The following is a 25,029-nucleotide window of genomic DNA, read 5'->3' on the forward strand; positions in this document are numbered from 1 at the left end:
CGCTGCAGCCAGTGTGCCTGGTTGTGTGCAGTGGCCGGACCCCACGCTAGCTCACTCACACACCCGTCACTCCGTGCCTGGCTCACCCTCGGCAGGCATGAGATCCAGGCTGGTACCACCAGTGGACCACAGCCTGCCAGTCCACATGAGTGGAATGAGCCCAGCAGGCACAAGCAAAACCCAAGCAGAGAAGCCACCGGCCAAGAGGTTTCTGGCTGGTGGCAAAGCAACACCCTAAGGATCCTGTGACATAACTAAAGTCACATCCTTTACATAACATTTATTCCATATAGAATGTATCCACATACAATGACGTCAGCTTTAAAACAATCCACTGTTAACTTATATAAAATCATCTATAAAATAGAGTGATACACAACACACCTCAGTGAATTAGGCTGATGGTCTAGGATTCAGAAAATGTGATCATTCTATTTCCTATTTTTTGCTACCATTTCACTGGGTTGTCTTAGGTTCTTTTTTTTTTTTTTTTTTTTTTGAGATGGAGTCTCGCCCTGTCACCCAGCCTGGAGTGCAGTAGCGTGATCTTGGCTCACTGCAACCTCCGCCTCCTGAGTTCAAGCAATTCTCCTGTCTCAGCCCCCAGAGTAGCTGGGATTACAGGTGCCCACCACCATGCCTGGCTAATTTTTGTATTTTTAGTAGAGAAGGGGTTTCACTATATTGCCCAGGCTGGTCTCCAACTCTTGACCTAAAGTGATCCACCCGCCTTGGCCTCCCAAAGTGCTGGGATTACAGGTGTGAGCCACCACGCCTGACCCTGAGGCTTTTTTTACTGTTCTGTGCCTCAATTTATTTACCTTTCATGTGGGATAACTGTCCTATTTCATATATATGTAAAGAATAACAAAAATTATTAAACACTTTGCAAATATAAAATGCTATATAAATGATAAATAGTAATACTGATACACTCATATAAAATAACATAAAACTTTCTGGTTTATAATCTAAAGTTTGGTCCTCCTGTACCTATTATTCTATTATTATCACCCTTCCCAGTTAAACACATCTTTTTTTTTTTTTTTTTTTTTTTTGATGGAGTCTCGCTCTGTCACCCAGGCTGGAGTGCAGTGGTGCAATCTCAGCCACTGCAACCTCCACCTCCCGGGTTCAAGCGATTCTCCTGCCTCAGCCTCCCGAGTACCTGGGATTACAGGCACCCACCATCATGCCCAGCTATTTTTTGTATTTTTACTAGAGACGGGGTTTCACCATGTTGGCCAGGATGGTCTCGAACTCCTGGCCTTAAGTGATCCGCCCGCCTCGGCCTCCCAAAGTGCTAGGATTACAGGCATGAGCCACCGTGCCCGGCCAGTTAAACACACCTTATCCTACACTGCTTTTAGTGATTTTCCATACTTATTAATTTTAGGACTAAAAAAAATTTTAAAAACCAATGAGTGGAAATTTCAATATATCTTGGCATGACTTGGCAAAATGACTTTAATGAATTGAGTTCTGAGCTCATAAATAATTGAAGCACCAAACTTCTTTCATCCATTAGGCAGTACTTAGCCATACAGAAAACAGTAACTATGCTTATTTTGATTGCATTACTGAAAATATAATATTGAAACATTTGTTCCTAAATTTTAAAAAGTCTTAAGATCTGATACCCATAGAAGGAACATCATGTGCTAAGGATGTGATTTGCTTCACTAAGAGACCACATGGTTATCTGCTTATAAGCACAGTGAGTAACAGGAGTAACGAAATGAGGCTGCAAGGCTCAAAGGAAATTCAGGAAGTTGTCTAATTCCATGGTTTTCAACGTTGTGCACCTGAGTTCTGCAGAGGTGTCTGGGGAAAGGTTTGTGGGGGACTTTAACCACAGCAGCTCTGATTTTAGAGTTTATCCCTTAAATTTGAGCATCTTTAGGAAACAATTCATTTGAAGAGTTTCTCGGGTTAAATTATTTTAAACTGCAGGTCTAGTCCATTTTGTTTCTCCCAGACACTAGGCATGACTGCAGTGGTGCTTTCTTTTTGTAATGCTTCATCCTATACCCAGACACTCTTGAGGGTAATGGAGTTAGAAGGGCATTCAGAAGCTGATAAATGGCATTCCTGCAAGAGCAAACTTTGGTCTAACCAAGTCTTGATATTAAAAAAAAATCCTTGGCATAAATAAAGCTTATTTAAACAGATTATACCCCTATGTAACATTTGCCCACATGTAAAAACCAAAGAATTCAATTTTCTCAAATCATCAATAGACAGTTTCACTCTAGAAAATAACTGGTCTCTAACGTCTTAGATATATATGCTATAACTGGAGTCATTATTTACAACTTACAAACATGTCTTAAATGTTCTTCTATGATGTTAAAATGATACAACAGATTCTTTGTCTAGTTTGGTGAACTTGATCGTTGTTTTGTGGGGATAGTTTGATGCTTGTTATAAACAATTATGAGAAAGCATTATTTCTGAAAAGGCAATTACAAGTGCTGGTGGCACTGTGTTCAGTGAATGTTGGATATTCATGCTGATGTATGTAAAGTTTGCATGCAGAAGATAATAGCATAAAAGGACATTTAGATCATAGACTAAAGTGCATTAGAGTACACACATGCAAGCACTACTTCATTTATATGAAAAAGGTTCAAATCAGCCATTTTTCCTACTGGCTCCAACAACTAAAAAATCAGGTTTTAATTTCAAAAGGTGTCAGTATTAATAGGGTAAGACTAGAGAATGACAAGCATTTCCTTCCTCATTCAGATACACTTTAATTGTTAAGAATCCTGATTTAGGCCAGGCGTGGTGGCTCACGCCTGTAATCCCAGCACTTTGGGAGGCTGAGGCAGGCAGATCACGAGGTCAGGAGTTCGAGACCAGCCTGGCCAACATAGCAAAACCCTGTCTCTACTAAAAATACAAAAATTAGCCAGGCATGGTGGCACATGCCTGTAGTCCTGGCTACTCAGGAGGCTGAGGCAGGAGAATCGCTTGAACCCAGGAGGCAGAGGTTGTGGTGAGCGAGATCACGCCACTGCACTCCAGCTTGGGCAACAGAGCGAGAGTCCGTCTCAAAAAAACCAGAATCCTGATTTAGGAACAGCCATGTTGGGAGAACAGAGAACTCAATGCACATCATCCAGTCTTGAAGCAACTGCAAATGTGCCATCAGGGGAATCTTGAAAAAGTCTCAATTAAGTACCATGAAACAAATGGTTATTCATCTATTTTTAAATTTTTTAAAAGAAAGTAACCAATTTAGCCTAGAAATTGGTATCAAGGACAATAATTAATGAAAGAACAAGAGAAAATAGTAACATAAAAAGGATAATTTTGAGGTATGTCATGGCATTTAAAAATACAGTAAAATTGGCCGGGCGCGGTGGCTCACACCTGTAATCCCAGCACTTTGGGAAGCCGAGGTGGGCGGATCATGAGGTCAGGAGATCGAGACCATCCTGGCTAACATGGTGAAATCCCATCTCTATTAAAAATACAAAAAATTAGCTGGGAGTGGTGGTGGGCGCCTGTAGTCCCAGCTACTCGGGAGGCTGAGGCAGGAGAATGGCGTGAACCTGGGAGGCGGAGCTTGCAGTGAGCCGAGACTGCACCACTGCACTCCAGCCTGGGCGACAGAGCGAGACTCCATCTCAAAAAAAAAAAAAAAAACAAAAAACAAAAAACAGTAAAATAGATGGAGCCTCTCCATATACAGTGAAATTCTATCAAGCTTCACTGTGATAACTTGCAGAAGAGATCTTTATGAAGCTCAGTTCTCTACTTCAGATATTTAGATTTTACCTTTAGAACTAAAACAATGCTTCTCTAATTTAGCTGTAATTTTGGAATGTTTCATAATTTATGCAGGGGAGAAGTTTTTTTTGTTGTTGTTTTTGTTTTTGAGACAGAGTTTCGCTCTTGTTGCCCAGGTTGGAGTGCAATGGCGCAACCTCAGCCCACCGCAGCCTCTGCCTCCTGGGTTCAAGCTATTCTCCTGCCTCAGCCTTCTGAGTAGCTGGGATTACAGGCATGCACCACCACGCCTGGCTAATTTTGTATTTTTAGTAGAGACGGGGTTTCTCCATGTTGGTCAGGCTGGTCTCAAACTCCCGACCTCGGTGATCCACCTGCCTCAGCCTCCCAAAGTGCTGGGATTACAGGCGTGAGCCACTGGGCCCAGCCCAAAGGGGAGAAGTTTAAACTTTGTATACTAGGAGAAAAGTTTGTTTTGAAAATATTATATAAACAAGAGAAGCAAAAATGTTCAACATATTTAAGTGAATAATTTGTTCAAATAGTTTTATACTTTAAATTTACATATAAATAACTTGACATAAAAACATACCAATAGGTACTGTAGGGACATTACTTAGCATTATTTGAAAATCTCTAGATCAAGATATTGTATGTTGTTGAAAATGATTCAATTCCTCCTTTCATACTTTCTAATTCTGATTGGCTTATTTTTATAATTACTGCCAACTGGTGAGGTTTGACTTCTATTCTTTGCCATTTCAGGAGACATACAGGGAGAGAAGGTTGAAAGAGGATTGTTTAAAATCAGACCCTGTCCAATCATCAGTTTTATCTCTCAGACTTTCTGACCTTAATTTCCTCATTTGTAAATCTGAGATAGTATCCACCTCACTGAGAAAATACATGAGAGAGTACTTTATAAATAATATAGCACTACATAAACGTTAGAAATCACTCATATATGGTAAGAACCTCCTAGTTTGTTTTCCTTTTTTTTTTGAGACGGAGTTTCGCTCTTGTTGCCCAGGCTGGAGTGCAACGGTGTGATCTCGGCTCACTGCAACTTCTGCCTTCCAGGTTCAATCGATTCTCCTGCCTCAGCCTCCCGAGTAGCTGGGATTATAGGCACCCGCCACCATGCCCGGCTAATTTTGTATTTTTTAGTAGAGACGAGGTTTCACCATGTTGGCCAGGCTGGTTTCAAACTCCTGACCTTGTGATCCGCCTGCCTTGGCCTCCCAAAGTATTGGGATTATAGGCATGAGCCACAGCGCCCAGCCTGTTTTTCTTTAGAGAGATGGACAACCATATTGACAGATTGTCTTCACAAACTACCTTGACTTTTAGGCAACATTAGTTTCCTGCTTTAAGAAAATATCTGTATATAATCTTTGGTCAGCCTCTACTTTTTTTTTTTTAACAATACTGAGAGTAATTTTTAAGCTAATGATAAAAATTTCAAATATGAATGATTTCAAACATTTTAGTCTTCTTCCATAATCCTTAAACGTTCAGGATATCAGAGTAATGACAGGTTGTTTCAGATCTCAAATTAATAGAAAGACTAATTTGTTTAGTAAGGTGGGTTGCCAGATCCTTAAATGTGCTCTTAACTGGTTCCCTGTGAAATTAAACATTGGTAGTTATGTGTTTTTGAAACACCTTGAAATTGTCTTACATAAAGTTTGGTTGTGGTGAATTTATTTAAAGTATTTTCTTTGAAAAAAGTTTGCTAAGTAGATCCTCCAATATTAAAAGAAAAAGGGTATCTCTGTAATAAAGTAAGAGGATTGTAATGAAAGTAAGAGGATAATTGTTCATCCATCAAGCCAACTCAAGCTAGTTCTTTCTTTCCAGTGCAGCAACACATTTCAGGGCAACAAAGTTCAGAATGGATACAATGGCCTGTTCAGAAAGCATGCAAGTTATATCAGATCATTTCTTTAAAGTCAGTGTGATAAATTTGTTAACTAGACTCCGACCATAGAAAGAGAGAGATACAGGAAGTCAATGTAAATTGCAGACATGCCAGCTCTGTTGGTTCACATTACAGCTACCTAATGTTGGGCTTAATTTCTTTTTCTTCTTCTTCTTCACTATCATCAACCTGTTGGATGACCAGATCAGCAGACCCATCTTCTACAATCTCCACATAGGATCTATTCTCATCTTCACTCAAGTGCCATCTGGAATCCTTATCTCCATCTGATGGGGACATAAGATGTTGTTCAGCTTCCAAGTCAATGGGGAGGCTGTCTATGCCAAATTCTGCAAGACACTCATTACACAGTCTGTAGCGCCTGGTTCCCTCCTGTACCACTTGCCCTGTTAGATCTGTCACATGACGTTTACATTTTCTGCAGATGAGTTTACATGCCTGGTGAATCTGTGTAGAGATTTAAATAGTGATAAAAGTGATTTTTCAAAAGCAGGACAGTTTGATATTTTAGGTACCAGTTCATAAACTTAAGATGTTCAAAGCCATGCATTAAACTCAAATTAACATCTATTATTAGAAAAAGATCAAGGGTTTTAGTGGTGAATTGATGTCACAGAAATATTAAACATCAGCTTTCTCTAAATAGTGGCTATCATGTTTTTTATTATTAATATGACATAATAATTTCACCTATCCCTTAATCCAATAGCATTTGGTATCTGAGGTAACTTCCTATGATAATAATAATTGCAAACACTATGTGCCATGTACTTATTTACTTATTTTTATTATTTATTTATTTATTTATTTATTTATTTTTGAGACAGAGTCTCACTCTGTTGCCCAGGCTGGAGTGCAATGGTGCGATCTCGGCTCACTGCAACCTCCGCCTCCCGGGTTCATGCAATTCTCCTGCCTCAGCCTCCTGAGTAGCTGGTATTACAGGCATGTGCCACCACGCCCAGCTAATTTTTGTATTTTTAGTAGAGACGGGGTTTCACCATGTTGGTCAGGCTGGTCTCAAACTCCTGACCTCGTCATCTGTCTGCCTCAGCCGCCCAAAGTGCTGGGATTATAGGTGTGAGGCACCGCGCCCAGCATACTTTTTATTTTTAAAATAGGGTCTCGCTCTGTCACCCAGCCTACGGTGTAGTGGTGACCATGGCTCACTGCAGCCTCAGCCTCCCAGGCTCAAGCAATCCTCCCATTCCAACCTACCGAGGAGCTGGGACTACAGGTGCATGCCACCACACCTGGCTAATTAAAAAAATTTTTTTTATAGAGAAAGGGTCTCACTGTTTTCCAGGCTGAACATATCTTAATTTGAGGTGGGGGCGGGGGGTGGAATCTCTCTTGTTCTGTGTATTAATTTTTTGTTATTTTACTAGAGAAAGAAAAATATTGCATAAATTTACATTTATTAATATTTTAGATAGAAGGAGAACTTGCCATTTTTATTAATAAAAGATCTGGTGGAAAGAGGACCACAGGGATTGGAAGGGTTGGGGTTCTAGTTATTTACTATCTTCGTCACTTACTAACCATGTATCTTGGAGCAAGTAATTTAAAACATTATATAAACCTGCTTTAGGGTGACAGTTAAAATATTTAACTGGTAAGATATGGGCACCACCCAGACAGATGAGAAGCCTGACTAATTCTACTGGACACTCATCATAAACAACTACTATGGTGCTGCTTCTACATATCAGCCTAGTATTATCTTTGCTTGCTTCCTTTGGCTAATGGAAATATCACTCACAGGGTTAACGTGAGGACCAAATTAGTTAACATGTGTGAAATGCTTTGGTAAACAGTTGTAGTGAGGAATAATTACGTATTATAATTAGTAATAAACAATTTTGTTCAATAGCTGTCAGAACAGTAGATTATGGGTTCTAATCTAAAAATTATAAAAATTAATTGTATAATGTTGAATCAATGTTTATGGAATATTCATTTAAATAAAGTCAGGACAGTGCAGAAGTAGGGCACCAAACACAGTAAAAAAATCCAAGAAGCTGGGCACTGTGGCTCACACCTGTAATCCCAGCACTTTGGAAGGCTGAGGTGAGTGGATCACTTGAGGTCAGCAGTTTGAGATCAGCCTGGCCAACATGGTAAAACTCCATCTTTACTAAAAAAAAAATACAAAACTTAGCTGGGCATGGTGGCACACGCCTGTAATTCCAGCTACACGGGAGGCTGAGGCAGGAGAATCACTTGAGCCCAGGAGGCGGAGGTTTCAGTGAGCTGAGATTGTGCCACTGCACTCCAGCTTAGATGACACAGTGAGACTCCATCTCAAAAAAAAAAAAAAAAAAAAAAAAAAAATCCAAGAAAGCTAATACAGTCTGGTAAAATATGTAGGAAAATGTATGGAATTACCACTAGTACAGTTATTATCCTGTGTGTAACTGTTGACATATTAATCAGTAAACATTAAAAGTACATGATTTGAATGAATTCTGATTTCTCCTGAGATAGTAATATTATGCGTATTAGGCTGGGCGTAGTACCTCACATCTGTAATCCCAGCACTTTGGGAAGTGGAGGTGGGTGGATCACTTGAGGCCAGGAGTTCAAGACCAGCCTGGCCAACATGGTGAAACCGCATCTCTATTAAAAATACAAAAAAAAAAAAAAAAAAAAAATTAGCCGGATATGTGCTTGTAATCCCAGCTACTCAGGAGGCCAAGGCAGGAGAATCACTTGAACCCAGCAGGTGGAGGTTGTGGTAAGCTGAGATCGTGCCACTGCACTCCAGCCTGGATGACAGAGCAAGACTCTGTCTCAAAAAACAAACAAACAAACAAACAAACAAAACTATGGGTATCAAATGTGGTATTGTTTTTGTTACAAGCTCTGATACAGATTCATGTCCATCCCTCCAAAATATGTATCTTCTAACTCTATCCACTGAAATAGTGTAAAAGAAATGACACCTCCATAACAATGACTGCCCAGACTTTGGGCTCTAATTTCACTTTCCACTAAAGGAAATGGATTGAGAAATGGCTGATTCCAGCTCTGTGGTAGGGAAAGTACAAAGTGAGTCTAGGCCTCTTTTGGAGCCAGAGAACAAGGACACTTTCAAAATTTAATGGAGTTGTGACAAAAGGAGACAAGAGCCAGCATCAAGGTAGAGACTGTTCACTGGATAAAACTAAAAATTTGAGTGTCAAAAGGAATAATAATTGTGGATCCAAACATAATAAACCAATACAATTCCTCAAATTCCTGAGACCATATGATATCTAAAAATATAAGACCAGCAGACGTGGTGGCTCACACCTGTAATCCCAGTACTTTGGGAGGCCGAGGTAGATGGATCACTTGAGGTCAGGAATTCAAGACCAGCCTGGCCAACATGGTGAAACCCCATCTCTACCAAAAATACAAAAACTAGGTGGGCACCTATAGTCCCAGCTACTCGGGAGGCTGAGACAGGAGAATTGTTTGAACCTGGGAGGCAGAGGTTGCAGTGGGGCAAGATCATGCCATTACACTCCAGCCTAGGCAACAGAGTGAGACTCTGTCTCAAAAAAAAAAAAAGAAAAAAGAAAGTAGGTGTAGTGGAGACCTCCTTTGGTTGGACAGCCGCAACTAGACTGAGATCCTACCAGACAAGGATTCAGTAATCACTGGTAGATGCTGAGTATCTACAGTAGTGATTCTGACCTAGACACTTAAAGCATTTATACAGTTTATATTATCTTTGGCTCTGAACAGACCAGTATATAAAAACATATTAGACTAAGTGAATTAAAATGGAAATATAAAACTATTTACCATCAAAAGAATATACCCCACTTCAAGGTCTCGAAGGAGATAAAAATCAATATACATAATTACACTTTACGTGCAAAGTAAAAACACTAAGTTGGAAGAATTTTAAATATGGTAGAGTTGTGTGAAAATATTTCCCTCAGCAAATGAGATGATCCTAAAGCCCATAAATGTACATTTTTTTTTGTTTGTTTGTTTGAGACAGGGTCTCACTCTGTTATTCAGGCTGGAGTGCAGTGGCGCGATCTCAGCTCACTGTAACCTCCACTTCCTGGGTTCGGGCAATTCTCGTGCCTCAGCCTCCTGAGTAGCTGGGATTATAGGTGTGCACTACCATGCCAGCTAATTTTTGTATTTTTGGTGGATGGGGTTTCACCATGTTAGCCAGGCTGGTCTTTTTTTTTTTTTTTTTGAGATGGAGTCTCGCTCAGTTGCCCAGGCTGGAGTGCAGTGGCGCAATCTCGGCTCACTGCAAGCTCCACCTCCCAGGTTCACGCCATTCTCCTGCCTCAGCCTCCTGAGTAGCTGGGATTGCAGGCGCCCGCCACCACGCCTGGCTAATTTTTTTGTATTTTTAGTAGAGACGGGGTTTCATCATGTTAGCCAGGATGGTCTCGATCTCCTGACCTCATGATCCGCCCGCCTCGGCCTCCCAAAGTGCTGGGATTACAGGCGTGAGCCACCGCGCCCAGTCAACCAGGCTGGTCTTGAACTGAACTGGCCTCAAGTAATCTGCCCGCCTTGGCCTCCCAAAGTGCTGGGATTAAGTGTGTGAGCCACTGTGCCTGGCCAACTGTACATATTTCTTAAGAAGTAAAATGATGGGCCAGGTACTGTGGCTCACGCCTGTAACCCCAGCATTTTGGGAGGCTGAGGCAGGTGGATCACTTGACCCCAGGAGTTCAAGACCAGCCTGGGCAACATGATGAAACCCCATCTCTACAAAAAATATAAAAATACAAAAATTAGCCTGGCATGTTGGTGCAGGCCTGTAGTCCCAGCCACTCAGGAGGCTGAGGCGGGAGGATAATTTGAGCCTGAGAAGTCACGGCTGCAGTGAGCTGAGATGGCGCCACTGCACTCCAGCTTGGGCAATAGAGAGAGGCCCTGTCTCAAAAAAAAACAAAACAAGGCCGGGCGTGGTGGCTCATGCCTGTAATCCCAGCACTTTTGAGAGGCTGAGGCAGGTGAATCACCTGAGGTTGGGTGTTCGAGACCAGCCAGGCCAATGTGGTAAAACCCCATCTCTACTAAAAATACAAAAATTAGCCAGGCGTGGTGGCACACACCTGTATCCCAACTACTTGGGAGGCTGAGGCAGGAGAATTGCTTGAACCTGGGAGGCAGAGGTTGCAGCGAGCTGAGGTTACACCATTGTACTCCAGCCTGGGCAACAAGAGTGAAACTCCATCTCAAAAAAACAAAAACAAAAACCAAAAAAGAATTAGTAAAACGATGAAAAAAAATCATACATACTGTTCGAAAATGGCTACTTAGATGGTCTAGCCTGCTAAATCTTTTTCCACAAGCTTGACATGGATAGGGCCTTTCTCCTGTATGACAACGAAGGTGGCGCTTTAGGTCTGCCTTCCGCTTCACCACATGTGTGCAGTACGGGCACTTGAATCGCATCCGAGGCAGATCATCTGTCAAGAGACGCTTTGATTAAATCACTGGAAAGTTCATAACAATTCTAGTAACAGAAAGAATCCAATCCAAGCCCAATGGAAACAAGGAAAGAAAAAAATAAACTTAAAATAAAAAAGAATTCACAAGGAGTTGGTTAGCCCAAAAAGTAAGAGATGAAAGAAATTTTATTAAGACTAGATTGTCAATGTAATCCTAAGCATAGAACTTTAAGTTCAGTATTTGATATATTTAGAAAGTTGGGTAAATTCAGACTGCTATGCTTTCTTTTTTTTGAGATAGAGTTTCGCTCTGTTGCCCAGGCTGGAGTGCAATGGCGCAATCTCCACACACTGCAACCTCTGCCTCCTGGGTTCTCCTGAAGTGATTCTCCTGCCTCAGGCTCCTGAGTAGCTGGGATTACAGACACGCGCCAGCACTCCCAGCTAATTTTTGTATTTTTCATAGAGACATGGTTTCACCATGTTGGTCAGGTTGGTCTTGAACTCCTGACCTCGTGATCTGCCCGCCTCAGCTTCCCAAAGTGCTGGGATTACAGGCGTGAGCCACTGTGCCCAGCCCGTCATGTTTTTTTTTTTAATTTAATGCAGTAGGGTCATTAGATTTTAAATGTAAAATAGTACTATATTTTTTAACTGTACACAATTTCAAAGTAAAAGTATTTAATATTTAAGCTTTTTTCTTGGAGGAAAATCACTTGAGGTAAGGGGCTTGAGACCAGCTTGGCCAACATGGTAAAACCCCATCTCTACCAAAAATTAAAAAATTAGCCAGGTGTGGTGGTGCACGCCTGTAGTCCCAGCTATTTGGGAGGCTGAAGTGGGAGAATCGCTTGAACCCGGGAGGTGAAAGTTGCAGTGAGCCAAGATTGCACGACTGCATTCCAGTCTGGGCAACAGTGTGAAACCCTGACTCAAAAAAAAAAAAAAAAATTATTGTTCAATTTAGGTATGATAATAGTATTATATTTTTTCTATAATATTTTAAGGACACATTCTGAACTATTTACAGGTGAAAACATATGATGTCTGAGATTGGTTTAAAAATAATAAAGGGAGTGGGTTAGGGGTAAGGATACAGACATGAGACAGGCCATGAGTTGGAGGTTGTGGGACTAGGTCATGGGTGCATGGAGGTTAATTATACCATTCTCTTTACTTTTGTATATGTTTGAAATTTTTCTAAAATAAAAATCAGGCTGGGCATGGTGGCTCATTCCTGTAATGCCAGCACTTTGGGAGGCTGAGGTGGGAGGATCATTTCAGGCCAGGAGTTCAAGACCAGCCTGGGAAACATAGTGAGAACCCCATCTCTACAAAATAGCAAAATAAAATAAAATAAATATATAATCTATACCTTACAACCTTCAGGAGTTTCATTTTAATATAATTTTCCTTTAAATTTACATGGAAACTATTAAGCAAATTTGTTAACTGATTAATTGGGGGGAAAATTGTGATATGCATTTCTTATCCCTATTCTCTACTTCCAGTGAGGGAGGATTATTCTGAAACTGTCAACTTACATGGTCTTTCTGCATTTTACTATTATCATGAAAATGAGATGTCTCATGTTGCATATTGGTCCATGGTAGATTTACAGTATCAGTGTTATGGGTTGTATGTGAGGTGTTTGTTCTTTTTTGGGTGGGAGATGGGGTCTCACTCTGTTGTCTATGCTGGTCTTTTAACTCCTGGGCTCAAGTGATGCTCTGCCTTAGCCTCCCCAGTAGCTAGGACTACAGGCAATCCTTAAAAAAAAAAAAAAAAAAAAAATTATGTGCTGGGCGTGGTGGCTCACGCCTGTAATCCCAGCACTTTGACAGGCTGAGGCGGCTGGATCACCTGAGGTCAGGAGTTGAAGACCAGCCTGGGAAACATGGATAAACCCCTTCTCTACTAAAAATACAAAAAATTAGCTGGGCGTGGTGGTGGATGCCTATAATCCCAGCTTACTTGGGAGGCTAAGGCAGGAGAATTGCTTGAACCCGGGAGGCGGAGGTTGCAGTGAGCCAAGATTGAGCATTGCACTCCAGCCTGGGCAACAAGAGCAAAACTCTGTCTCAAAAAAAAAATACTTTTTTTTTTTTTTGAGACGGAATCTCCCTCTGTCACCCAGACTGGAGTGTAGTGGTGTGATCTCAGCTCACCACAACCTCAGCCTCCTGGGTTCAAGCAATTTTCCTGCCTCAGCCTCCCGAGTAGCTGGGATTACAGGCGTGTGCCACCACGCCCGGCTAATTTATTTTGTATTTTTAGTAGAGATGGGGTTTCACCATATTGGCCAGGCTGGTCACGAACTCCTGACCTTGTGATCCGCTTGCTTCAGCCTCCCAAAGTGCTGGGATTACAGGCGTGAGCCACTGTGCCCGGCCTGTATTTGTATCTTAATAAGCTAAATACTCCTCTGAGTAAATACACAGGAAAAAAAAAAAACTACTTAAAGTGAAAATATGTGTCTCAGGGATTGAACTATTTAGAAAAGAGCTTTAAACATTTAAGAGTAATCGAACCACCCACAGATACAGGTTTGGAAAATCATGGGTTTTGACCCTTAGTATTCTTATTATTTTGATTGTCATTATATTTATTCAATATTATTTTGAATTAAAAAATTTAAATCCACGTTTTATGAAATGAATTTCTTCTTTTTTTTGAGACAGAGTCTCACTCTATCGCCCAGGATGGAGTGCAGTGGCGTAATCTCAGCTCCCTGCAACCTCCACCTCCCGGGTTCAAGTGATTCTCCTGCCTCAGCCTCCTGAATAGCTGGAATTACAGGCACACATCACAATGCTCGGCTAATTTTTTTGTACTTTTAGTGGAGACGGGGTTTTGCCATGTTGGCCAGGCTGGTCTTGAACTCCTGACCTCAGGTGATCTGCCCGCCTCAGCCTCCCAAACTGCTGGAATCACAGGCGTGAGCCACAACGCCTATCCTTACTAAATAAATTTCATTACAAAAATAGAACTTTTGAAAAAAATCACTTGCTTCAACTGCTTAGAGCACCTGAAACTAAGGGTGTTTTGACAGTAGACTGATTAATATAGCAGTTTGGAACCTGGATGAGGGGACTTATGCTCTTTTTGGGTACCTGGGAAGCTTTTGGATGTGACATCAGATCCTTGACCGTACTGATAGCCAACAGGAGTAGAGTTCATTTCAGCATCAATCTGTGCTTGTTCTTCAGACTGGGAAACATGGCTGGAAGAATCAGATGTTCGTACTTCTCGTTTGCCTGACTTATAATGAGTAACTTCAGAAGGCTGTGACAATCTCAAATGTTTGGTCTTTTTAATGGACTCTTTCCTTGGTTCATGCTTGGCCAAGGGTTGTTGAGTATTCTTCTGGGAGGCTGGATGATAATTATACTTATTCCAAGATTTTCCACTTATTATACCTGTTCCTTGCTCTGGGCTTAGGTGAGAACGTGGAGAACTGCTTCCTTCTTGCCAGCCACCACTATAAAAAGAGGAACGTTCTACACCATTAGAATTGGCATCTTTATCTGAGAGACTGAAATAGCGATCTTTTTCTTTCTCACTAATGTCTAAGGAAGATTTAATAAAAGTCTTACATACACTTATGACATCAGTCATCTGAAGGAAGCTAGCAGCCGACATCACTTCTATGACATTCTGACCAGTAAGAGACAGTTTGCCAGAATACACGAAGTCCAAGATAACTGTAAAAGTGTCAGGGGAGAAAGCCTGAAATGTAGCTGTGGTTGGCTGACTTGTCTCCTTTGAATTCTGAGAAAGAAGCATTTTAAAGTAGCCGCTACTAGCGAATAATACATTTCGATGTGCTTTGAAGACCTTCCCTTCAACTAGAATACTGCAGTCACAAAATACATCTTGCCTGCGCTGCTCGTTCAGTTGCTGCAGGAGGTGAGACTGATGAGAGGAGATCTCCATTCTGAAGAGGAAAAGACACATGTGGTTACCAAAACCTACATTACAATTATTTTATTTTGTTTTGAGACAGGATCTTGCTCTGTTGCCCAGGCTGCAGTGCAGTGGTGTGATCAAAGCTCACTGTGGCTGGGCACAGTGGCTCACTCCTGTAATCCCAGCACTTTGGGAGGCCAATGCGGGGGAGATCACCTGAGGTCAGGAATTCGAGGCCAGCATGGACAACATGGCGAAACCCTGTCTCTACCAAAAATACAAAAATTAGCTGGGCGTGGTGGCGGGTGCCTGTAATCCCAGCTACTCAGGAGGCTGAGGCAGACAAATCGCTTGAACCTGGGAGGTGGAGGTTGCAGTGAGCGAAGATCACACCACTGCACTCCAGCCTGGGCCACAGAGCAAGACTCTATCTCAAAAAACAAACAAACACCCCAAAAACAAACAAACAAAAAAAGCTCACTGCAACCTTGAACTCCTGGTTTCAAGTGATCCTCCTACCTCAGCCTCCCAAGTAGCTGGGACTACAGGTGTGCACCACCATGCCTGTTTTTTTTGTTTTTTTGTTTTTAGTAGAGATAAGGTCTCACCACGTACCCCAGCTGGTCTCTAACTCCTGGGCTCAAGCAATCCTCCTGCCTCAGCCTCCCAAAATGAACAATCCTTTTCTAAGGTGAGTCAACTAAAATAATAATCAGAAGCCCCTTTTATTCCATTAAGAACACTTTCTTGTTGGAGAATATAATCGCCAAGACACAGAAGATAATAGGTTTCAACATATCACTTAATACTAGACTGTTATTGGCCAGGCGTGGTGGCTCACACCTATAATCCCAGCACTTTGGGAGGCCAAGGCGGGCAGACCACAAGGTCAAGAGATGGAGACCATCCTGGCCAACATGGTGAAACCCCGTCTCTACTAAAAATACAAAAATTAGCTGGGCGTGGTGGTGCGTGCCTGTAGTCCCAGCTGCTCGGGAGGCTGAGGCAGGAGAATCGCTTGAACCTGGGAGGTGGAGGCTGCAGTGAGCCGAGGTTGCGCCACTGCACTCCAGCCTGGCGACAGAGCGAGACCCTGTCTGAAAAAACAAACAAACAAACAAACAAAAAACAAAAAAACAACTAGACCGTTATTAGATTTTAGAAAATTACTTGTTTTATTAGCAAAATTTATTGAGCATCTTCTTTCATTTTTTAAATATAGAGATGAGGTCTATGTTGCCCAGGCTGGTCTTGAACTCCTAGGCTCAAGCGATCCTCTGGCCTCAGCCTCCCAAAATGCTAGGATTACAGGCATGAGCCACTGCGTCCAGCCAAGCATCTTCAATAAATCAGGCCTTCTGCTCTATGCTGAACCAACACATTTGATTTTTGCCTTCATGTTGTTTTCAGTCTAAAAGTGTTATCAGACATTAAACAAAGACTCCAGCCCAGGGTGGTAGCTCACGCCTATAATCCCAGCACTTTGGGAGTCAGAGGCAGGAGGACAGCTTGAGCCCAGGAGTGTGAGACCAGCCTGTTGAACACAGCAAGACCCTGTCTCTACAAAAAAAAAATATATATTTTTTTAATTAGCCAGGTGTGATGGAGAACACCTGTAGTCCTAGCTACTTGGGAGGCTGAAGCAGGAGGATCACTTGAGCCCAGCGGGTGAAAGCTGCAGTGAGCCATGATCATGCCACTCACTGTACTCCAGTCTGGGCCACAGAGAGAGACTCTGTCTCTAAAAAAGTTAAATTAGGCCGGGAGTGGTGGCTCACACCTGTAATCCCAGCACTTTGGGAGGCTGAGGCAGGCAGATCACTTGAGGTCAGGAGTTCAAGACCAGCCTGGCCAACATGGCGAAACCCTGTTTCTACTAAAAATACAAAAAAAAAAAAAAAAGTTTAGCTGGGCATCATGGCGCACACCTGTAATCCCAGTTATTTGGGAGGCTGAGGCAGGAGAATTGCTTGAACCCAGGAAGTGGAGGTTGCAGCGAGTTGAGATTGCACCACTGCACTCCAGCCTGGGTGACAAAGTGAGACTCCGTATTAAAAAAAAAAGTTAAATTAAATTCAACAAAGACTTGTATGAAGTTACAATAAGTGCTAAGAAAAAAGAAGGTGCTATGAGTAGCATAAAGGGGCTATGAGTAGTATCCTAGTTTAGACTGAGATGGACAAAGTTAGGGATACCTCTTTAGAAGTAACATTTAAACTGAGACCTCAAAGGTGAGCAGGAATTAGCCAGGTAGAGTGAGGAGAAAAATTTCTGGTTCCAGCAAGATAGGTGAAAACTTTCCTGCCACGAATTCCTAGAGACGCTGGATAAAATACAGCTGAAGTTTTTTAAATGTGTGGCTGGACTTGCAAGAAAGATGTAGAAATCCCTAGATGCCAGCTAAGCGGAGGCAGCACAGCCCAAGCTCTGTGGGCCAGTAATGGCTAACGGACTAGGTCCTTACCAGTACCAAACTCTGATCTATTAGAACTGACAGCTGGGAAGTTAGAAACCTCTGAGGACCACAACCTTAGTGAAAAGGGACTAAAAATTCTGACCGTATGTCCAAGGAGAAGGTAAAAAAGTTTGTCTTTGCAGGGCCCTGGGTAGGGGAAAAAAGGCCTTAGGTGAGATACTGAAGCCCAGTGGTTTGCCTTGTGAGATTCTGGAGACCAGATTTACTTTACCTGCTTGGTGTGGGAAATCTCAACCTGAAAAATTAACATGGGCCGGGCGCAGTGGCTCATGCCTGTAATCCCAGCACTTTGGGAGGCTGAGGTGGGCAGATCGCTTGAGCCCAGGAGTTCGAGACCAGCCTGGGCAACACGGTAAGATCCCCATCTCTATAAAAATAAATAAATAATAAATAAAGTTAAAAAAAAAGAAAAATTAACGTGAAAATTGGTCCTGGGCTGGTGGTGCCTTCAGGGCACCTTGCAGAAGCAAATGCAACATTGCTCAGGAAGGGTGGGTCTCTGAATCCAAGCCAGGCAGAAATAAACTATGCTTAAGCTGAACTCAAAATCATTCCCCTCTGTACATAAAGTGGATAATTACCAATATTGTATAAACATGATATCAAATATCTCCTATCTTAAAAATGAACAGAGGCTGGGCGTGGTGACTCATGCCTGTAATCCCAGCACTTTGAGAGGCCGAGGCTGACGGATCACCTGAGGTCAGGAGTTCAAGACCAGCCTGGCCAGCATGGTGAAACCCCGTCTCTACTAAAAATACCAAAAAATCAGCCAGGCATGGTGGTGCCTACCTGTAATCCCAGCTACTCGGGAGGCTGAGGTAGGAGAATTGCTTGACCCCCGGAGGTGGAGGTTGTAGTGAGCAGAGATTGCGCCACTGCACTGCACTAGAGCCTGGGCAACAGACTGAGACTGCACCTCAAACAAACAAACAAACAGGCTGGGCGCGGTGGCTCACACCTGTAATCCCAGCACTTTGGGAGGCTGGGGCAGGCGGATCACCTGAGGTCAGGAGTTCTAGACCAGCCTGAGCAACATGGCGAACCCCTATCTCTACTAAAAATACAAATATTAGCTTGGTGTGGTGGCAGGTGCCTGTAATCCGAGCTACTCAGGAGGCTGAGGCAGGAGAATCGCTTGAACCTGGGAGGCAGAAGTTGCAGTGAGCCGAGATTGCGCCACTGCACTCCAGCCTAGGCGACAGAGCAAGACTCCAACTCAAAAACAAACAAACACATGTGCCAACAAAAACTTCCCCTTCAGCCTGGGTGACACAACAAGACTCTGTCTCAAAAACAAAAAACAAAAAAATCCTCCCCTTGATTTCACATCTACTTTTGGCCTCTATTCCATTTTTCTTTTCAACTCCCTTTACACAAAATTCATTGGAACAGTTTTGCTTTGTTTTGTTTGTATTTGCTGTCTCCATGTCTCCTCCTGTCTCTCTTGACCAACCCATTCCAATCAGGTTTTCATCACCATCCATCAAAACCACTTTTTTTTTTGAAATAGAGTCTCACTCTGTCACCCAGGCTGGAGTGCAGTGGTGCGATCTTGGCTTACTGCAACCTCTGCCTCCCGGGTTCAAGAGATTCTCCTGCTTCAGCCTCCTGAGTAGCTAGGATTACAGGCGCATGCTACCATACCCAGCTAATTTTTGTATTTTTGGTAGAGAGGGGGTTTCACCACGTTGGCCAGGCTGGTCTCGAACTCTCAACTTCAGGTGATCTGCCTGCCTCAGCCTCCCAAAGTGCTGGGATTATAGGTGTGAGCCATCGGGCCTGGCCAAAACCATTTTTATGGTTATTAGTAACTCACATGTTGTCAAATCCAATGATCATTTCTTTATCTTCATTTTGCCTACACAGTTGATCATTGTCTTCATCCTAAAACACTTTCTTCATTTGACCACCAGGACACTACTCCTTCATGGCTCTCCTACCTCACCGGCTACTCCTTCTCAGTCTCCTTTGCTGGTTCTTCTCCATTTTCCTAATCTCCAAATTTTGGAATGTATTGGGTCTCAGGCCTCAAACATCTTCTCTACCTATATCATTCCCTAGGGAGTATTTAGATCCCATCCAGGCTCATAGTTTCAAGCACCAAGCAAGCAATCAGCTCTGCACCGACACCAGCGAGTTGTCCTGTAACTCAATTCAATTCCAATACTATGTACCTGGAGAGAACATCAGATCCCACAGGTTGAAGGCTCGGTCCCATAAGGCATCCCCCAACTTCTGATGCAGGCCCCAGCTTGTTTTATGTGTGCTTCTGACTAACCAGCTATAAACTGGGGTTTCCATAACGCCCTCCTTAAGTTTGATTAATTTGCTAGAGTAGCTCACAGAACTTAGGAAAACACTTAAGTTTCTTGGTTTGTTATAAAGGATATTACAAAGGATACAGATGAAGAGATGCATAGGGCAAGGCACGTGGGAAGCGCTTGGAGCTTCCACGCCCTCCCCAAGTGCACCACCCTCCAGGAACCTCCACATGTTCAGCTATCTGGAAGCACTCCAAATCCAGTCCTTTTGGGTTTTATGGAAACTTCGTTATGTAGGCATAACTGATTACAGCATTTGCCATTGGTGATCAAATTAACTTTTAGCCTCTCTCTCTTCCCCAGAGGCTGGGGGGTGGGCTGAAAGTCCTACCTCTCTACTCCTGCTTGATCTTTCTGGTGACCAGCCCCAAACCTGAAGCTACCTAGAGGCTGCCAGCCAGCCAGCAGTCAATTCATGAGCATACAAAAAGATATCACTTTGGAGATTCTAAGGATTTTAGTTGTATCCCAGGAAAGAGGGATGAGGACCAAACACATATTTCATAATATCATAGCATCTTTTTAAAAAAATTATTTATTTTAAATAAATAGAGACACAGTCTCACTATGTTGCCCAGCCTGGTCTCAAACTGCTGGGCTCAAACGATCCTCCTGCCTTGGCCTCCCTAAATGCTGGGATTACAGGCATGAGCCACCACGCCCAGCCAATCACAGCATCTTAACATGTGCAAAACCATACTTTTTGTTCACCTCCATCCTAAATCTACCTTTCCTACAGTCTTATCCATCTTAGGAAATGTAATCTCCATTCTACCAGCTGTTTAGATCAAAGACATTGAGTCGTCTTTGACTCCATGTTGTTGGTTTTACCTTCAGAATAGCAAAATCCCACCACTTCTCTCCAAGACTGCTGCTGCCACCTTGATCCAAGTCACCATCACTTATCATCTAGAGGCTATTTATCTGAGATGGAGTTTCGCTCTTGTTGCCCAGGTTGGAGTGCAGTGGTGTGATCTCGGCTCACTGAAACCTCCGCCTCCAGAGTTCAAGCGATTCTCCTACCTCAGCCTCCCGAGTGGCTGGGATTACAGGCGCCTGCCACCACGCCCAGCTAATTTTTGTATTTTTAGTAGAGACGGATTTTGCCATGTTGGCCAGGCTGGTCTCGAACTCCTGACCTCAACCGCCCGCCTTGGCCTCCCAAAGTGCTGGGATTACAGGCGTGAGCCACCGCACCTGACCCTAAATGCTATTTTAATAGCTTCCTTGCAACTTCAGCCTAGTCTGAATACAGCAGCCACAGTGATCCTTCTAAAACGTAAGTGAAATCACATTACTCCTCTGCACAAAACCTTCCAATGGTTTATCATCCAACTCCAAAGTTCTTCTCATAACCTAAAAGGCCCTATATGATCTGCATGCTCCCCATCCCAGTACTTCTCCCACCTCATCTCCACCGCTCTGCTCCTCACTCACTGCATTCTAGCTACCAGGACCTCTGCTTGTTTCTGAACATTCAAGGTATGTTCCTGCCACACAGCCTTTGTACTTGCCAGTCTCTCTACTTGGAACATTCTTCCCCCAGATAAACACAGAGCTCACATTTTCACTTCCTATAGGTTTCAGTTCCAACGTCACCTTATCAGACAGGCTTTCCGTTAACAACCTATAAGCACTCCTTCTCACTCTCTGTACTTTTATGTATTTGTTTATTATCTGTCTTCTCCTACTAAAATGTAAAGTCCCAGAGAGAAGAGACTTTGCCTATTTTGCTTACTTATGTATTCCAGCTCCTTGAACAGCTCTTAGACAACAGATAGTCAATTAATGTTGTTGAATGAATGATTCAAAAATGTTAAAACACATAAGGAAATCATTCTTTTTTTTGAGACGGAGTCTCGCTCTTGCTACCCAGGCTGGAATGCAATGGCGAGATCTCGGTTCACCACAGCCTCTCCCTCCCGGGTTCAAGCAATTCTCCTGCCTCAGCATCCTGAGTAGCTGGGATTACAGGCATGCACCACCACCCCGGTTAATTTTGTATTTTTTTAAGTACAGACGGGGTTTCTCCCTGTTGGTCAGGGTGGTCTCAAACTCCCAAACTCAGGTGATCCACCCACCTCGGCCTCCCAAAGTGCTGACATTACAGGCATGAGCCACCGTGCCCGGCCAGAAATCGTTCTCTTTTTTTGTTTTTGTTTTTGAGATGGAGTTTCACTCCTGTTGCCCAGGCTGGAGTGCAATGGCGCGATCTTGGCTCACCGCAACCTCCACCTCCTGGGTTCAAGCAATTCTCCTGCCTCAGCCTCCTGAGTAGCTGGGACTATAGGAGCCCGCCACCACGCCCGGCTGATTTTTGTATTTTTAGCAGAGACGGGGTTTCACCATGTTTGCCAGTCTGGTCTCGAACTCCTGACTTCAGGTGATCCACCCACCTTGGCCTCCCAAAGTGCTGGGATTACAGGTGTTGAGCCACCAGGCCTGGCTTCAAGTAACATTTTTTTCAAAAATGCTGTCGACCCTTCTACCTCATAAACATTAGCATCAGTTTGACAAGCTTCATTATTGTATTGAACTTATAGATTAATTTAGGGGAGAATTCACATCTTTATAATGTTGAGTCTCACCATCTGTGAACATGGTATAATTCATTTATTCAGGTCTTTCCTACTCTTCAATGTTATTTGATCTGTTAAGATCTTACATATTTTTGTTAGATTTATTCCTACTGCTCATAGATTTTATTGCTATAGTGAATGGGCATTTTTTTTCCTACTGCATTATTACTGGTTTATAGGCATACTATTCATACTTGTATATTAATCAGGTATGTAGCAACCTCTCTTATTAGCTAAAGTCTCTTATTCTAATGGTTTATCCAGAGATTTTCTGAGTCCAGGTGCTATAGCTCACACCTATAATCCCAGCACTTTGGGAGGCCAAGTTGGGAGAATCGCTTGAGCCCAGGAGTTCAAGAGCAGCCTGGGCAACATAGGGAGACTGTCTCTACAAAAATAAGAAAATGGCACATATCTGTGGTCTTGGCTACTTGGGAGGCCGAGGTAGGAGGATTGCTTGAGCCCAGGAGGTTGAGGCTGCAGTAAGTCATGATGGTGCTACTGCACTCCGGCCTGAGCCTCAGAGCAAGACCCTTCTCAAAAAAAAAAAAAAAAAAAGAAATCTGAAACATTCTTCGTAGATAATTATATGTCTGCAAATAAGGAGTTTTATTTCATGTAGTCCCATTTTTCTGTCTCATTTCTTATGTTTGTCCTATTGCATGTGCTAGGATCTCCCATAAAGTGTGGAAAAGAGGCCATGACAGCAGGCATCATTTGCTGAATGGAAACACTGCTAAAATTTAACTATTAATAATGATGTTTAGGCTGGGCATGGTGGCTTACACCTCTAATCACGGCACTTTGGGAGGCCAAGGCGGGAGGATCACTTGAGCCCAGGAGTTTGAGACCAGCCTAGGCAACAAAGTGAGATCCTGTCTCTACAAACAAAACAAAACAAAAAAAATTAGCTGGGCATGGTGGCATGCACCTGTGGTTCCAGCTACATGGGATGCTGAGGTGGCAGGATCCCTCGAGCCCAGGAGCTCAAGGCTGCAGTGATCCTTGTTTGTGCCACTGCACTCCAGCCTGGGCAATAGTGACAGACTCTATCTCAAAAAAAAAAAAAAAAAGAAAGAAAGAAAGAAAGAAAAAAAGAATGATGACGTTTAGTATAGGAGTTTGATTGGTGCCCTTTTGTTTTCAATTTGCTAAAACTTAAAAAATCGTAAATTAGTGCTAAATTATATTAAGTGTTTATTCTGCATTTATACGTTTTCCCGTCTTTGTATATTAGTTTCCTAGGGCTGCCATAACAAAGTACCACAAACTAGGTAACTTAAAAAAATATAATTTTATTGTCTTGCAATCTGGAGGCTAGAAATCCAAAATTAAATTGCAAACAGGACCATGGTTTTTCTGAAACCTGTAAGGGAGGAATCCTTCTTTATTTCATTCTATCTTCTGGTGGCCCTAGGTGTTCCTTGGTTTGAAGCAGCTTATCCCCAATCTCTGCCTCTGTCTTCATATGGCCATCTTCTCCCTGCGTGTGTGTCTCTGTATCTTTACAAAGTATTCTCTCCTCCTTGGTCAGGTGTGGTGGCTTACACCTGTAATCCCAGCACTTTGGGAGGCCGGAGGCAGGTGGATCACTTAAGGTCAAGAGTTCGAGACCAACATGGTCACCACGGTAAGATCAACATGGTAAAACCCTGTCTTTACTAAAAATACGAAAATTAGCCAGGCATGGTGGCGGGCCTCTGTAATTCCAGCTACTCGGGAGGTTGAGGGAGGAGAATCGCTTGAACCTGGGTGGCGGAGGTTGCAGTGAGCTGAGATCCCGCCACTGCACTCTAGCCTGGGTGACAGAGTGAGACTCCATTTCAAAAACAAAAAACCCAAAGTATTCTCTCCTCACATCTTCACACTGTCTTCTCATAAGGACACCAGTGATACTGGATTAAGGGCCCACCCTACCCTAGTGACCATATCTTAATTTAATTACATCTTCAATGGCCTTATTTCCAAATAAAAGACTGCAGATTAGGGCTTAATCATATCATTTTGGGGGAACAAATTTAACCCATAACAATCTATTAAAATGGTATATTACATTAATGGATTTCTTGGATGTTGAATGACTTTTGTATTACTGGAATAATCTAATCCAGTCTTAACCTATGAGTGAGACTATATTAATGCCTCACCATCTGAACTCCCACCCTAGATTCAGTCACTTAACCTGACTTTTTTTTTTTTTTTTTTTGAGACAGGGTCTCACTCTGTCACCCAGGCTGGAGTGCCAGTGGCACAATCTTGGCTCACTATAACCTCTGCTTCCCAGGTTCAAGCAATCCTCCTACCTCAGCCTCTAGAGTAGCTAGGACTACAGGCTTGCACCCCCATGCCTGGCTAATTTTCTGTATTTTTAGTAGAGATGGGGTTTCACTGTTTCCCAGGCTGGTCCCAAACTCCTGGGCTCAAGCAATCCACCTGCCTCGGTCTCCCAAAGTGTTGGGATTACAGGTGTGAGCCACTGCACCTGGCCTAAGCAGTTATTTAAAAAATACATTAACTTCTACTCAGTACTCTATGAAAGTTATAAATATGAACATATATAGAGATGAAGACTCTATAATGAATTAGTTCTCAAGGAGTTTTATCTATAATGACGTTTCTTCCATGTTTAATAAATATATAGGCC

The 25,029-nt window shown here is 42.7% G+C and overlaps 1 protein-coding gene across 7 annotated transcripts in view; it reads right to left on the minus strand.

The window, feature by feature from the left end:
• Window positions 1-265: 265 nt before the first annotated feature.
• Window positions 266-25,029, minus strand: part of ZBTB8A (zinc finger and BTB domain containing 8A) — a 69,619-nt gene continuing 44,855 nt past the window's right edge. For 5 of the 7 annotated variants that reach the window (XM_016958403.4, XM_016958440.4, XM_016958419.3 and 2 more), the window contains 3 exons: window positions 14,211-15,034; window positions 10,946-11,115; window positions 266-6,127 (listed from right to left, as the gene is read on the minus strand). In XM_016958403.4, the coding sequence (XP_016813892.1) occupies window positions 5,795-6,127; window positions 10,946-11,115; window positions 14,211-15,034 (1,327 nt within the window). In that variant the 3' untranslated portion in view covers window positions 266-5,794. The remainder of the gene's footprint in view (window positions 6,128-10,945; window positions 11,116-14,210; window positions 15,035-25,029) is intronic. The other 2 variants (XM_063783302.1, XM_016958429.4) reach the window with 1 other exon arrangement.

This window comes from Pan troglodytes, chromosome 1, assembly GCF_028858775.2.
Source record: "Pan troglodytes isolate AG18354 chromosome 1, NHGRI_mPanTro3-v2.0_pri, whole genome shotgun sequence".
In the NCBI taxonomy this organism is placed as follows: domain Eukaryota; kingdom Metazoa; phylum Chordata; class Mammalia; order Primates; family Hominidae; genus Pan; species Pan troglodytes.